At 43.0% G+C, this 15912-nt stretch overlaps 1 protein-coding gene across 1 annotated transcript; it reads right to left on the bottom strand.

Moving 5' to 3' along the window:
* Positions 1–15613: 15613 nt before the first annotated feature.
* LOC119341579 (ATP synthase subunit 9, mitochondrial-like) lies at positions 15614–15912 on the bottom strand. Its single transcript, XM_037613453.1, has one exon. The coding sequence runs from the start codon at positions 15886–15888 to the stop codon at positions 15646–15648; it is 243 nt and encodes an 80-aa protein (XP_037469350.1). The 5' UTR covers positions 15889–15912; the 3' UTR covers positions 15614–15645.

The raw sequence follows: 15912 nt of genomic DNA, 5'->3' as shown, positions 1-15912 counted from the left end.
TAAATATTTTAAATGCAGATGTAGTAGGGGTCGCGAACCGGATTGTACACAACTTGGTTTTGGAAGATATGGCACCAAAAGTTGTAGATCTGGTCGTCTTTCATATCGAGCCATTGAAGCAGCGCGTCGGGCTACAATCGGACAATTCCATCGTGCTATGAGTGGACAATTTTGAAGAAATTGTAAGATATGGGTAAGAGTTGTCGCAGATCTTCCTATTACGGGGAAACCCACAAAAGTTCGAATGGGAAGAGGAAAAGGAAGTCCGACGGGTTGGATTGCTCGTGTGTCCACGGAACAAACCCCATTTGAAATGGATGGTGTGAGTTTGTCAAATGCTCGACAAGCCGCTAGATTAGCAGCGCATAAACCATGTTCGTCAACCAAGTTTGTTCAGTGGTCGTAACATAATTGGTTAGTGGGGAAAAACCGGGCCAGGACTCAAAAGAATTTGGCGAAGTGTTTGTTCATGAACGAGGGAAGTGGAAAGACAAAGAGGGATAGGTAGCCCGCCTCCTTCTTTTTTGTAATTGCTGAAATTGTACGACGACCCTTCTTGTTCCAGGCATACGACCCTGAGATGTGACGGTGTCACTTTTCCGGCCTGGTAAAGTGAGAGTTACATAAATAAGAATAAGAAAGAGAAGCGTGATGTTGTCGTGTGGTCAGCAATCAAATTATCATAGATAGATAGTATGGTTGCGTTGTTTCAATTTCTGTTCGTACTCTGATTGCTGTGGCTGCAGCTCGATCTTGGCAAATCTCTCAAATGGATGTAAAAATGCTTTCCTTCATGGTGATCTACATGAGTTTTTTTCTATATGCAGCCACCTCTGGGTATTGAAGGTCCTGATGGTCATGTTTGTCGCCTTCGAAAGGCCCTCTATGGGAAAAAAGCAACCACCTCGTGCTTGGTTTGAGCGGTTCAGCTCTATGGTTCAAGCTGCTGGTTTCTCTTCTAGTGAGCATGACCCTGCACTTTTCACTCATACATCTGACTGCGGTCGTACCTTGCTTCTTCTCTATGTTGATGATATGTTGATCACTGGAGATGATCAGAAGTACATTGCTTTTGTTAATAAAAAGTTGAGTGAGCAATTCAAGATGTCAGGTTGATTTTCTCTCCGTTCTTTTCTGGGAATTGAGGTTGATCAAACTAATGATGGTTACTATCTCTCTCAGCATCGCTATACTCAGGATTTGATCTCACGCTCAGGTCTTACTAATACACAATCTGCCGCTACACCCATGGAGCTCCATCTCCAATTGCGCCTTAGTGATGGTACTCCTCTTGAGGGATACCACTCACTATCGTCATCTTGTAGGCAGCCTTGTGTACCTCACTATGACTCGGCCTGACATTGCTCATGCAGTCCACATTGTTAGTCAGTTTGTCAGTGGTTACTTGAGGGAGATGCAAATACTTCATTCTTCCATAGTGCTGCCAATGGAAGACACATAAAATGTAATATTGCTTCTTTGGAACATGAAGGAAATGTTATACAAGATGAGAAAGAGTTGCAAGAACACATTTCTAGTTACTATAAGAGACTATTTGGTTCAGAGGACAGGGGGGACATATCTCTTGGTGGAAGCCCCTTGGTCAACAGAGCACATGCTATCAGAACTAGACAATGAAGAGTAGACTAAGCCTTTCACTATGGAGGAAATAGAGTTAGTAGTTAAAGAGATGAAAACCAATACAACTCCTGGCCCAGATGGCTTACGAGTAATCTTTTAGAAACATTTTTGGGAGATGGTTAAAGAGATGGTCAAAAGAATGCTTGATAGCCCGCATGCTGAGGAGTTGCAACTTAGAAGACTTAATTATGGGGTGGTTACTCTGATTCCTAAAATGAAAGATGCTGCAACTATCAAGCAATATCGGCCAATATGTTTATATTATGTTTGTTAGAAAATTGTGACTAAAGTACTGATAAATAGGCTTGAGAGAATTGCAGATAAGGTGGTGAGTAAGAGTCAGACGACATTTATGAAAAACAGAAATATTTTAGATGGGGTGGTCACTATCCATGAGGTGTTTCATGAGCTTAGGAGGACTAAACAGGAGGGGGTCATACTAAAGCTAGACTTTGAAAAAGCATATGACAGGGTGAATTGGGATTTTCTACAAGAGCTTTTCCTTAAAAAGAGTTTTCTTTAGTGAGAAGTAGAGAGGTTGGATTAAACAAGTGGTAGAAGGAGGTGCAGTGATTATCAATATTAATGGAGAGGTTGGCCCATATTTTAAGAGCTACAAAGGATTTTTGCAGGGTGTTCTCACCTCTTCTTTTGAATTTGGTGGTGGTCACAGAAAAGGGGGTCACTCAAGTGTACGACATTCTTTGTACATCCAGATCGCGGTACATGTTCAGACTGCTCTGGATTATAGAGGAACGAATTTCAGGCTACTTTAGATGGGGTGGGCTGCACCCATTCTCGGTACGTACAAGGTGTGCACCCATTCTTGGTTAAGATGGGAAATCCTATAGGGGTAGAAATGCTACATGAAAAAAATCCGCTCTTGCTGTATTAGGAATTGAAAGTAAGTTAACTCCTTCCTCTTAGAGCAACTTGTCGTAGCTGTGACTACTCTTTCTATTTGAATTGAATGTCAGCGAATCACTTGTTTCACTAATGTGATGCAGGTTTTTTCTTTCTATAGAGAAGGGACTGCGCTAGAGATGCTTATTAAAGGTTTGCTTGGTGGCTTCCTTGCTTGAAAGACTTTGCTTGTTGATTGGCTCGGTCTGCTAGTTCCCGGAAATCACTTCCTCTAAGTCTTAAATAACAGAACCTACTCTTTCTTCAAAGAATGTAGCATACCTAAGAAATGATTTCTCTAATGAGTCAAATCCATTGTGAAATAAGGAAATGCGCGGATCGCTTCTTCTACCCTTCTCTTATTCGCATTTCCTCCTTACTATTGAAAGAAAAGCTGTTACTGCTGCATATCCCCTTTTTCCTCTAATTCGAGTGAGTAAAGGCATAGCTTCCTCATCTTTGCTTTATAGTTTGATATAATATAGAATTGGATTTTGCTTTCCTTTAAGGAGCCCTAGCTATCTTGCTGATCCACCAGTTCATACTATTAATGAAAGATCTTTCACCCTGCCCGCGGGTAATCCCTTACTGAGCCTACTCAAGCAATCTCCCATTAGCCGCTCTTTACTTTATAGTCAAGCGATTGTAAACTCCTTATTTAGGCTAGCGACTTTGCTGATTAACAAGATTATCGCATTGGAGCTGTGATAGTTATGTAAACTACTTCTCTAGCAAGTAATGAATCTGAGGTCAAAGCCAATGAGTACGCCGGATATTGCATTTTTGCAGTGAGGGAAGGTTGGCTTGACAGGCTTCGTCCCGTATGTTGTTATCTCTTCTCATGGTCTTTGTTCGCTTTATTATCCCGTTGTGAGAATGGCTAGGACTATGGATCCACAAGCCCTCCCTCTAGTCAGTACTTTCCGAGTAGCGCAAGGCTTCTTCGTTGGCAAATAAACGAATTAGCGAACTAATTTCCTAATATGACGTGAACTTGAACTAGCATTGATCAAGTCCATGAGCTCATAAGAAGGAGTTCTTCACGTAAGAAAGTCCACGACTTAGCTTAATTCAATAAAAAAGAAAGTATCCAATCGACTTTAGGAGCGCCATATGTTTCTATTTGAAACAATAAAGCGAGGCTCGCTATAAGGGTCATAGCTAGTTCAGGATTGGTAGGAAAGTAATACAAATGATTGTAATATGACAACCCCCAGGGGAGCTAGCCTTTGTGTTAAGATTAAAAAGAAGAGCCCTCTTTTCATACGACTCGGTGATTCCATTGCTCTATCCGACCGCAAGATTCGATCACGTACAACACGAGCACGAGATGGGTTGGGGACTTAGAAATGAGCTATGCTCCAAGAATTGACCCCTGAACTACCTTTGCCCGCCTTTTCTTGTAGAATCCATTCCCCCTCTTTTATATATTTAGAATGCTTTTAGGGCTAGTGGAATGAGGCTGGAACCCATCAATATCACTAAACTGGGAGAGTTGCTTGTGTTGGGTTCAAAGTTTCACTCTACCAAGGCAAGATATAATATGCATCCAGCTTTAGCTGAATATCGTGAGTGTTCAGCGAAGTCTGCTAGCCATTGGCCTTACGTTCAGGATACTCCTTTCTGTCTTTGCGATGTTTGGTTATAAGAGAATGTTGCTCTTCAGAAAACGCGTATAGTGGCCTTCGTCGATGGGACAAACGCTCTAGTGTATGCGTTACAAGGCAACTAGCATTTTGTCATGGAAGTTCGTGAAAGAATGTTCTTGTTTTTCGTTGGAAAAACCAACACCGACGTCAAGATCAGTCTCCTTTCCTTTCAAAAGTAAGCGAGCAGAGCTGAAAAAGATGGAGTTACCTGGAGATGAGATTTCTTTCTACGGATATGAAGGATAGAAATATGCTATTTGCTGCTATTACAACGAATCAACCAATTCGTAGTAAGTGTTCCCGTCTTCCCGATTTACATGTTTTTTTTCCCAACCAACATCTCTCAGAACTTTGATATAACGCCAAACTTGGATATAACGCCAACGCCTGAGCGAATTGCCGGCGTCACAATAGTTTTACAAATAGAAGGGTATTTGGGCCAAAATGAATCTGAACAGGGAGCAGTCAATTTAGCTAGAACAGTATTGGGAGCCCGCCACCAAAATAGCGAAACTTGGCAGGGCATATTATAGGATATTCGGGCGGGTGGTGGTATGGATAATTTTATCCAGAATCTGCCTGATGCCTACCCTAATACCCCATTGGATCAATTTGCCATTATCCTAATAATTGATCTTCATGTGGGCAACTTTTATTTATCATTTACAAATGCAGTCTTGTATATGCTGGTCACTGTCGTTTTGGTCGTTTTTCTTTTTTTTTGTTACGAAAAAGGGAAGTGGAAAGTTAGTGCCAAATGCATGGCAATCCTTGGTCGAGCTTATTTATGATTTCGTGCTGAACCTGGTAAACGAACAAATAGGTGGTCTTTCCGGAAATGTGAAACAAAAGTTTTTCTCTCGCATCTCGGTCACTTTTACTTTTTCGTTATTTCGTAATCCCCAGGGTATGATACCCTTTAGCTTCACAGTGACAAGTCATTTTCTCATTACTTTGGCTCTTTCATTTTCCATTTTTATGGGCATTACGATTGTTGGATTTCAAAGACATGGGCTTCATTTTTTTAGCTTCTTATAACCTGCCGGAGTCCCACTGTCGTTAGCACCTTTCTTAGTAGTCCTTGAGCTAATCTCTTATTGTTTTCATGCATTAAGCTTAGGAATGCGTTTATTTGCTAATATGATGGCTGTTCATAGTTTACTAAAGATTTTAAGTGGGTTTGCTTGGGCTATGCTATTTCTGAATAATATTTTCTATTTCATAGGAGATCTTGGTCCCTTATTTATAGTTCTAGCATTAACTGGTCTGGAATTAGGTGTAGCTATATCACAAGCTCATGTTTCTACGATCTCAATTTGTATTTACTTGAATGATGCTACAAATCTCCATCAAAATGAGTCATTTCATAATTGAATAAAAACGAGGAGCCGAAGATTCTAGGGGGCTACAGCTGCGCTCTTGCAGCACTGAACATGGTTCCAGGTACTCAAGATATTGCGTTTGTGTTTGGAGTGGTGTAGATTGTAGATTCCAGCCGAGAAGACCAGGAAAATATAAGGATAAAGAATGTCATATATCTCAGGAGCTAGATCACTTCCCGATGAACAAGTAAGAATTGCCTCAACAAAAATGGATGGAATTGGACCGAAGAAAGCCATTTAGCTTCGTTATCGATTAGGTATCAGTGGGAACATCAAGATGAATGAGTTAACTAAGCATCAGATCGACCAAATTGAACAAATGATAGCTCAAGATCATGTTGTTCATTGGGAATTGAAGAGGGGAGAACAAGCAGAGATCGAACGATTAATTTCTATTTCTTGTTATCGTGGAATTCGTCATCAAGATGGATCGCCCTTACGCGGTCAACGAACTCATACTAATGCAAGGACTGCTCGCAAGCAAATTCAGAATAGAAAGAAGGCTACCGAAAGAACAAGCAATGGATTTCGCGCTCATCCCTTGGTAAAGCGCATACGTTTTCTTGCTCCTTGGTACTTTTCTGATCAATCACATGGTACTTTTCTGATCAATCACACTGTTCATTAGTTCACTTGATTTTTTGTTCGATGTCTTGAACCGCTTACTAATCACGTATACGTATAGTAGGCCCCCTTCGCCACTCCAAATCTGGCCCGTCTTGGTCTCGCTCACTTCGCCCGCCTATCATATCGGCTCGGCTTTGTCCGTCAACCGACAGCTTCTGCCTCTGACGGCTTCACTATCACTCATGACTGGTAGTAGTTGTCTCTATGTAGTAGCCGGCCTTTGTTAAGCTTTGCCAGAAGCGACTAGTCGCTTCCCTAATGCCTCTTTCTTGTACTAATTAATGTGTATGGTCTAGTCTTTCCAATGCCTCCTTCCTTGCCGCCAACGCACGCTAGATGGAGAGTAAGAAAGCTACCTTGCTTGCATTGCATTCGTTAAACGGTAGCTTCCGCGCCCTTCCTGCCTGCTTCAATTGATGTGAATGATCGTGTCTTCGACATCAATTTCAGTCTGATTAGATATGTCATTGAAACAAATCTGTTTTGTCTCTGTTTTCTTTTCGGATGATGAGGATGAGCCAGCCGATCCTAACATAATTTTGGAGGAGCCAGACGAAGAAGCCTCAAAATCAGATAAAGATGTCTCCGACGTGACCGGACTTCCACTAGATTTTCATAGGGGTCAGGAGAGAAAAGATATGTTGTTTTCTATCAGTCCCAAGCGGATACTCCCCAGCTTCCACGGTCTGCTTACCAAGGAAGAGATGTGGGAGGACCCAGGGCCAGAGCAAGTTGGGTTGGGGTATAGAGCCGTAAGCGCGGTGGGGGTGAGAGAGGATGTGCTCGTACGGTTCATAGTTGGGTATGATATTCTCGTGGATTGTTGGGAACGTCCTCTATAGTCGAAATATGCCTTTCTAGGAGCATTACGACCTGCAGCTCAAATGGTCCCTTATGAAGTCTCTATTGGTCTTATTCTTATTGTGCGCCTTGTGAGCACGTTTGGATCCGCGAAGGCAATCGCTCGGATCTTCCCCTAACGCAACCCGAGAACGGACCGGAGGGAACCGCATGATGAGGAATGTACGCGTCTCGTCGCAAGGCTCATTTTGAGTTTTGGGTCATCGGGCGGGCAGTGCAGTCCGGGGCACAAGGGTCCTGGTACTACCTAGGTGCGAAGAACCCCGGAGGCGACTGCAATGAGCAAAAATATCACTCACCAGCCTAAATGACGAGCAAACACTCGAACTTGAGAGCAAGGGATCACCCAACGAATGGATGAGCTCCAAGGAGGGAGGAGAGAGGGAGGCAAGAACCATGCTTTCAGAGAAGTGGCGGTCCGAATCCACTCTGACAAAGGAAAATAACAGACTAAGCCGTGCCGTAAGGGGGGCATTCTCCACACGGGACGGGGCCAAGGCCTTCATGTATGGGTGACAGATCGGTCATAGGAATACTCCGGGATATACACCAGGGCAACTAATGTCGAGCATACGATGATGCCGCCCGTTTTCATTTCGTGAAAGTCCCCGGCACAGGAAAGGACTGTAGGTGATGGCGCGTTCTGCTTCTTAGGGCGATGAAATCGTTCCTATGGGATCGTGTGTGGCAGCTGGTATAGATGATGATGAAAGGTGGGCCGCTTGAACTGGCACCTATTCTCATAATAGGCAGCAAGCAAAGCTAAATAGGAAAGGGGGTGACTGATGACTGCCTTTTTCGTCAAAAATCAAAAAGGGTGGAATGTGGAGCTAATATGGCTGGCTACAAGTATATCCAAAGAAAGATGAGACGAGACAGACTGTCAGAGGACGTAGCGGGACTACCAGGGGAAAGCCCGCCCCCGCTAGCTAACATAGATATCTATTCTCGGTGCGCATATTCGAGATTTAGAATCTCTTTCCGACCAGGCCAGGCCGAATCGGGCCACCACTTGGGATGGGAATGGCTCAGCCCACATGCATCATTTGATGAAAGCACTCTAGTCCAGTCACCTCCGGTCAGTGGCTTGTCAACCACCGGACCGTAGCTCCTCACCAAATGCCCCTACGTTGGGGCAATACAACACATGACTAGTTTTCTCAAGGACCACACCCTCTTGAGAGCAGGATGCCGGGCGAGATGGAGCACCAACCTAGACTTTCCTTGGGCTTGCCTTGCCCCAACATCTAAATAAAGGGCGGGCACTGAAAAGGAAGCAGTGACGCCTTTTCGACGAAAGCTTAGCTTGGTAGGCGCAGCTTACTCACCCTACTCCCTTAGACAATGCAATGCTCTGAACATAAAAGTTTGCAGTTCAACCCTCTCTCCCATGCAGAGTCGCAGGCAGCACCTCGGATAAAAGCACGGACGATCCACATGCAGGGAAACTTGCACGTGTGGTTCTGGCCGGGGACCCCGGTATACTGTACTAGTATGTGTAGGTCCCTGTAATTCGAGTGCAATTGTCATGGCGCAAAAGTAGATATGGTCCGGTATTCCCTTGTTCCCCGTATTGGTGATGTTCCTTATTCCTCGTCTAGCAGAAACTAATCGAGCTCCGTCTGATCTCCCAGAAGCAGAAGCTGAATTAGTTGCAAGCTATAATGTAGAATATGTGCGGGATGCGATCCTTAATAGTTCACTGTTGGCGGAAGTCAATGTCTCGGGGACTCATTCTGACTTAAACAAGGGGTGGGTCTTTACCAACTTCCAAATCCAAGATTTAGGGGAAAAAAAGAGGGACAGGGCACTCTTCATTCTTCATTCGAAACTCATGAATGTCTGGTCAGAGGTTTTTGCCTTGTTATCAAAAAGGGGAGTTGGGTATAGCAAACTCCCTCCTTGGACGAGCATGGGGCTTAGTCAAGTAGAACCGAGTTGCGCTACTTGATGCTCTGATCGAAAACAAATCAGTGGGGCCATGCCGGTATGACAGAATATGCGTTAGAAAGGTCAATCCCTCCCCCCTTTTTGATTTTTTAATGAAAAACCGGGCTGAACTTCTAAAAAGCAGCCCACCCGCTTCCATAGAACAATATGGCGGCAATGTAGACCTAAGTGGATTTATTGGATCCTGGGGAACCATCAAAAGTACAGCCGGCCTATAGAAGGAGAATGCCGTGTCGTCCAGCGGAGCTTAGAAGAAGGTGACTCGGAGCCTAAGGAAGGTGACTCGCGCAGATAGTTGACTCCTTTTCAATAGAAAGGAATAGCCAAACCTACCTAGCTGGCTGGTCAATCTCAGTGATCTTATCGGCCGGCAAAGCGGAGATGGACGACCACGGTCCCGACCTTACCAGCACTGTAGGTTTACTAATCAATGAAGCCCCTCAACCTACTATCCTTTCTTACAAACTCAACCAAGCCTAACAAAACCCCATGCTCACAACATGTTCTTGATATTGATTGAGTTGGAGGGAGTCAAAGACTACCACAGAATCCTTCCATAGTCACCCCGGTCACCTTCATCACCAAAGCGTCACGATAGTTTCCAAGACCCCTCATATAATCTCCAGTGGGGATCAGTCAGAGCACGTAGGAATGCCGACCACTACATAAGCCACATCTGGCTGAGGCGAGCAGCAAGCGGGGGAGAGTATTTTGAAGTACAAGAATGTTGGGGTGGGACGCTAGTACTAAAACTAGGGTTGCTTCTCAGCGCTAATCTTGCGTTTTTCAGCAGTTAGTTGTAGCGCGCCTTCCCTCCTTCTCTCATTTCGGAAAGATTTGGCAGTATTTTCTTATGATGACCTGGTTGAGAGAGTATGAAACATCGGTGTAAAAGATTGAGTGGGATGGTTATAGTAAGGGGCAAACCAAGTTCTTGTGCGAAGAAGCGAATCAGTTAGAATGGAGACAAGGAAAGGAATCGAGGCCCGACTCGGTAGCGATGTCTCTCACGCGGATGGGAGTTACTTTTCTTTATCACCGTAAGCGTTACAAAATGGACCCGCATTCCCATTTTCTTTTCTTTTGCAACTAAGCTTAAAAGAAACATAGTAGTCTTTCAAGCGATTAGAAAACTCATTAAGTGCTCTATTGAGTGAATGCCTATTGAGAAGCTTAGGTCATACATTTCCAGCTAATTAGAATACAACCATGAAGGTGGGGTTCGAATGCCATACAACTATTTATTCTGGTAAGTAGGATTGGAATGTAGTCCCTTTTTATTGGATCCGCCGCTCCGTTAAGTGAAATTCAAAGTAGGTGTGGGTCTAGGTAGAGGAAGTCATAAATCAAGTATCAAGTATTGTTATAAATATCGTATATAGTAGTTGCCAAACTCACAAGCATCACACTCTTCGATCTACTTTATTGAATAACTTAGCTAGATAGAACCGACTCAAGCTTTTAAATGAAAGAAGCAATAATGGCATAATTTCTGTCTCAAGACCTCTTGCAGCTACAGCCAATGCAGCACCTCCTTGATCAACATACAACACAGCCTTACGCCTTGCTCCCGTCGCAGTATAAAGAGAGACTAGAACGTACCGGGGAGCCCTCGGCAGAGTCCCTATCGTTGTTGCAACAATTACACACAGAGTTCCAGAATTTCACATTTGTGAGAAGAAAGGGTATGTGTGTTTGAAAGGAGTGGTGCAAGAACGTATTCTGAGCCTCAGTCAGCACAACTTGTTTCGCCTTTTCCAAACAACATTCTTATCAAGACCCTCCTTTATATAAACCACTCGTACCTGCCTGTGGCCTCAGATGAATACATCGATAGATAAGAAGGGAAATGGATCATCTAGAAAGGCTTACTGAGGTTTAGGGACGTCTGTGTGGTGGATCGTACGCTTACTCACGACGACTTGGCTATTCAATAAAGGACGGAGTCAATGTGAGCCTTAGGGTCCAAAAATATTCCATTGGTGTCAGCTATTAGTGATTATTCAAAGTCGTAATGGTATAAATTATTGGTCAATTCCACTGATTCTTCTTTCCCGTTCCTTCACTGGCTATAGCGCCTTACCTCTTCTGTGACTTGTCCTGAGATGAGAAGTATCAAAAGTGCCGGTGTTTCGATTTATGTCATTCTAGACTCACGTTTCTCGTTCTTACGCCGGGTCCGCGACCTTACAAGGATACACAAGCTGGTGAAGGTTTCGGAGAAGCAGCAAGCTGTTCGGGTTCAAGTTAGCTTTGAGAAGGCCTCGGGCAAGGAAATGCTTTGGCTGTGCCAGGAGATAGTCAGCTCAGGGGCTTTTGGGCGGAGCCAAAGTGGTCCACATACATACCATTTCCATCATCACAAGATCCCCTTTTTCTGTGTGCATAGAGATAAAGTGTGCTCTTATATTTAGATAAGAGAGAGATTTTTCTCAGCGCTTCCCCTTATCGGCTTGATCTTCTTCTGCCCCTCGGTAGAGTGAGTCTACTTAGCGAACTGGCAGGACACGGAGATCGATTGATCAATATGCATATCGAGCATCTATAGTTATTCTCTCTTCCCAAAAGATATCTCAAGTCGCTTCCAATGTTTTGATGTGTAAGGGAGGGTATTTTCGACAAGATAACTATGGACGACCATCTTCCAATTTCCAATCTATATCTTTCATTGGGTAAGTAAGGGGAATAAGCAAGAACGGTGGAAAGCTTAAGAAAGTGCTAGTTCCTTTGCTGCGAATGGGTGGAATTGGTATCCCCAAAAGGTTGTTCTCTTAAAACCTCTGGCAAGGGGGTGTGGAAGAGTTCAAGTCTATCCCTTTGGTTAAGCTACTGTTGTTATACATCTCTACTATTATGGGCCGCAACTTACTTAAAGGAAGTCGAGTACACATCTCCTTCAACCTGAAGGGCGAGGACCTGCAACGATGTAACGTTTGAAAGAAAAGTAACCAGCATAGGAGAGTGATCAGAAAGCATATGACTCGAGGGAGGGTTGGCTAATCAAATTAGAATGAAGATTCCGCTCTATATGATAAACATTGGTTGACTTTGATATGAAGTGTTGATTGTGTTTTCTATTCGTTCAGACCCCGATAGTGCTTCTCGTTGTGACTGAAGGAATGTTCATTCTGTGCAAGATATATGCTAGTTTACAAGCATGAGACCCTCCTTTCAGGCCGGTAGACAGAGGCCTCAGTTCCAATGAAATGGGGAGCAAAAAGAAGTCATGTCATACCATACAGATGAAATGAATGGAAGATATTACTGTTGTTTCTGTGCCTATTAGTACTTCGCTCTGACCACATCAAGAGGAGTAGTTTGTTTTTCTTTTGTAAAGCGAGCCCAAGGAAATATATAGGAGAACATAGCTTGTTTTGTAGTAAGTAAATTCAAATGCTCAAATCGTCTATATCAATGCAAGTATAGCTGGATGGAGTGACTCCTGCTTTTGAACCATAAACTAATGCCACCTCTCGGGAGCGCGTGTTACTATTCCATTCTCTGGAGCACAATCCAACAGAAAAAAAGTATGTTTCCAAGCTACACCTTTAGTTGTTCCAGCTCATGACGAAGACGACTATGGAATTCAGATTTCCTTTCTCTCGAAGCAAGCCAGTCCTTAATTAATGACAGGGAAGGAAGGAATTGCTCTTAGGCTTGTGAGTCTTTTTATCATATGGATGGGTCGTACAACCCTTACATGGTCTATTGGCATGAAATTGGGTACTTTTCGTCTATGGCGAGATGGAAGTTATCTGCAAAGAATGCCAACTTAGGACCATCAAAGTGGAAATCGTATCAACCCACCGAAACCGCTCTTTGGAATGGAATGCATAGTATTGTGCATTGGAATGGAAAAGTCGAATAATCAAGACATGGATCTAGTATCAACATGACCCAACTTTCATTCTCATGACCCAACTTATTCAATCACTTCCATTATCTTTCTATTTCTACAAATCGACAACAAAAAACATCCCTCGGAATTCCCGTTCGATAGGAAAAATAGCTCTTCAACCGCAAATAGCAAGCAACATGTTTTTCTTCTCTGTTCCGGGCACACACCCTATCGGGTGATGCGACTGACAAACACCCTAAAGGGGAATGCAACACTTCCTATAACAGAAAAAGCAATATCTGAAATCTTTAAGCAACTAAAAAAGACGTATACTAAAAGATATGTGTTGAAAAGGGATGGTCAATAAAAAGATGAACCCAATCCCAATCTTCCCAATAGTATTCCTTAACTCTTGAATTGATACACTTGTTTATGGCATCTATTCTCTATCTTCACTTTTCACCTTCTCATCCTTAACCTCAGTGATCTGTTCCTCCTAGACATCCTTCTGCGTACAAAAACAGAAGAAGAAGCACGGGCATAAATCAATAGATTAGTTTAGTTTCAGAAGTCTTTTTTGATTGGTATATCAATCATGGTTTATAGGGAAATAGTTAAAATAGGAAAGCTCTGTTAGTTACTAATGTTTGGGTTTTTGTTTACGACAATAGTAGGTTTCTTTCTTGTCATATTTAGAATATAAGCATCTGTTACATTTGACATCCAGCCTTTTTATAGAAGAGAAAGGAAGGTTAAGGGCAAGGGCGTAGCATAATATATAAGAAAACTTGCTCTTTGAGCGGAAATTTTTCCAACTAGACCAATAAATGAGAAAAGTACCAGTCGTGCCAAGAACCAAAGGCGCCATCTTTCATTGATATATATACCGTATCTTTTAGCTGAAAAATCTATGCATAAGAACCGGCTCTGAGAAGAGGGGTGGCGCGACAGAGCAATGAAAAGCTAGGATCTTTCCTTCGGTAATGACGCCTTTTCCTTTTGTATGAGAAAGCGCTACAAAACATCCTTCTCGCGGGTTATCTTCTACTCAAGCAATCTCTCTCCTATTCTTCATCCACCAACTAGAAGGAACGTAGGAGCACAAGAGGGTCATCATCTTCTAAAACGATTGGCTTTCGATCTGCTTTCCAAGAGGTGGTTTCTGACATGACCGGAAGGAGTGGAATTCTTGTTAGGATTGGCATGTCAAGTTGCTTTCTCGGACCCTAATATAAACCACCTTATCCTCACTCAGATTGTTCTTTTGGACTGAGCAGAAGCATGACCTCTATCTGATGTTTTCTCTATCCCTTCTAATCTCTCAATGGCATTTCCATCACTCGATTCAATCAATCAAGTAAGTCCGGATGACACTTGTCTTTATTTAGTGTTTCCCCGGCTATTCAGCCATTGCTTTCATCTCATGTTCTTTGTACCCTTTTTTAGTGCCATGCACACTGAGGTTTCTCGCATGACCGAATCTTTTGAGAATATCGCTTATTATGTTAATTTCTTCATCTTGATGTACTCAATCCATTCGAATTCCATAATTCCAATGCTATAATCCCTATATTAAGATGAAGTAAGAAAGCATCAGTCCTCTTATTTTCCGTCTTCTATGAAAGAATGTAGCTCGCTCTTTCAACCTGGGCCCCCCTCTGGGGAACTGTTTGAATTTTAGCATCGACCCCATTTCCTTTTGATTGTATTACGCTTGACTCGCTGCAAAACATTTCACTTTTTGTGCCACGCTCGTACATGGTTTACACTCCTAGCCTTTCATCTTACTTTGCCATCGGGCAATTGTTTGTTTTCAACTGGATTGGATTCCGAACCAAGAAAGATAGGCAACTTTCACTTGAAAGAAAGGAGCTTCAGAACTCTTGTATTCAACCGAATAAGAATAAGAATAAGAATAAGAGCAAGAAGGGGCTATCTTTGTGAAGGGACCGGCACCAGAAAGTAGATCATATGGCCTTTCTTTCGCCAAAATCAAGTAAAGCCCCGGCCCAAGAAATGCAGCAAAGCAAGTCGTCTTTGGTTTGGAGCGAAATTCCCGGATGTATAGGCTTGATCGAGTGCCTTACTTGAAATCGATGATATAAAGTGGGCTCTTTAGCTTGCTCCGACAGAGGTCTCCTTCTCCCTTAGCAGCGAGACTAGTCCCTACCTCTTTTCAATCAATCTTTCATACCGCATGCCTTTTTCTACGCCTAAAACAAGTTCATGTCCCTCCACTCTGAAGTCGGACATTATTGAAAAGTAGTACGCTTTCTTTCGTGGTGTTCAGGATCCCATGCTTTGTAGTTCACGCATGGCTTTCTCTAACGAAGCTAATGCCGAATTAAAGACCTTAAATGGAAAGACACAGGAGGTGGCAAAAAACAAAAAAAGAGAAAGAGCTTACAAACTTCTCTGAACCCGGTAGCCAGCGGAGCCCTTATTCATGGGTTACGGACTAGCATTGAACAAAGTTGGTGACAGCCGAAGAAAAAGTGAAAGGGCAAGTAAATAATCTAAACAAGCGGGTAAGCAGCAAGAAAAGAATAAAAGTAACGCGCCCCACCTGTTAATAATGTAAGGCCTTCCAGAGCCTATCTAACACAGACATACACGCGGATGAGGACATAGAAATAAATGGACGTCGATCCGGTACTGAAATTGCATAGCAAAAAATGCAATATGTTCATACTTGATGAAACGCACATCATCCAATTCATGATTTAAGAACAAGAGAATGAGGTATTGACATTTTTTACATCTGTAACTACATTCTCACATTTCTTTTTTTATCTCATGACTTTTTATGCGATCGGAAAACGAATGAGATCAGAAAGGCCATCATTGGGGCAAACAATGCAATAGCTTCGGTGAGAGCAAAGCCCAAAATGGCATAACCAAATGATTGTTTAGCCAATAATGGATTTCGCGCCACGGAATGAATCAAAGAACTGAGGACGTTTCTAATACCGACAGCAGCTCCGGCTAAAGCAATTGTAGCAGCTCTGGCACCTATTGATTTAGCACCTTCTAGCATCTCGAGTCGAGAAAACACTTTCCT

The sequence above is a fragment of the Triticum dicoccoides genome, chromosome 7B, assembly GCF_002162155.2.
Source record: "Triticum dicoccoides isolate Atlit2015 ecotype Zavitan chromosome 7B, WEW_v2.0, whole genome shotgun sequence".
In the NCBI taxonomy this organism is placed as follows: domain Eukaryota; kingdom Viridiplantae; phylum Streptophyta; class Magnoliopsida; order Poales; family Poaceae; genus Triticum; species Triticum dicoccoides.
The sequence above is the reverse complement of the archived record's forward strand: the minus strand, read 5'-3'. Positions and strand labels throughout refer to the sequence as shown.

What these genes read in the sequence shown, in the direction of transcription:
- LOC119341579 (XM_037613453.1), bottom strand. Translation starts at nt 15,888, where the DNA reads ATGCTAGAAGGTGCTAAATCAATAGGTGCCAGAGCTGCTACAATTGCT.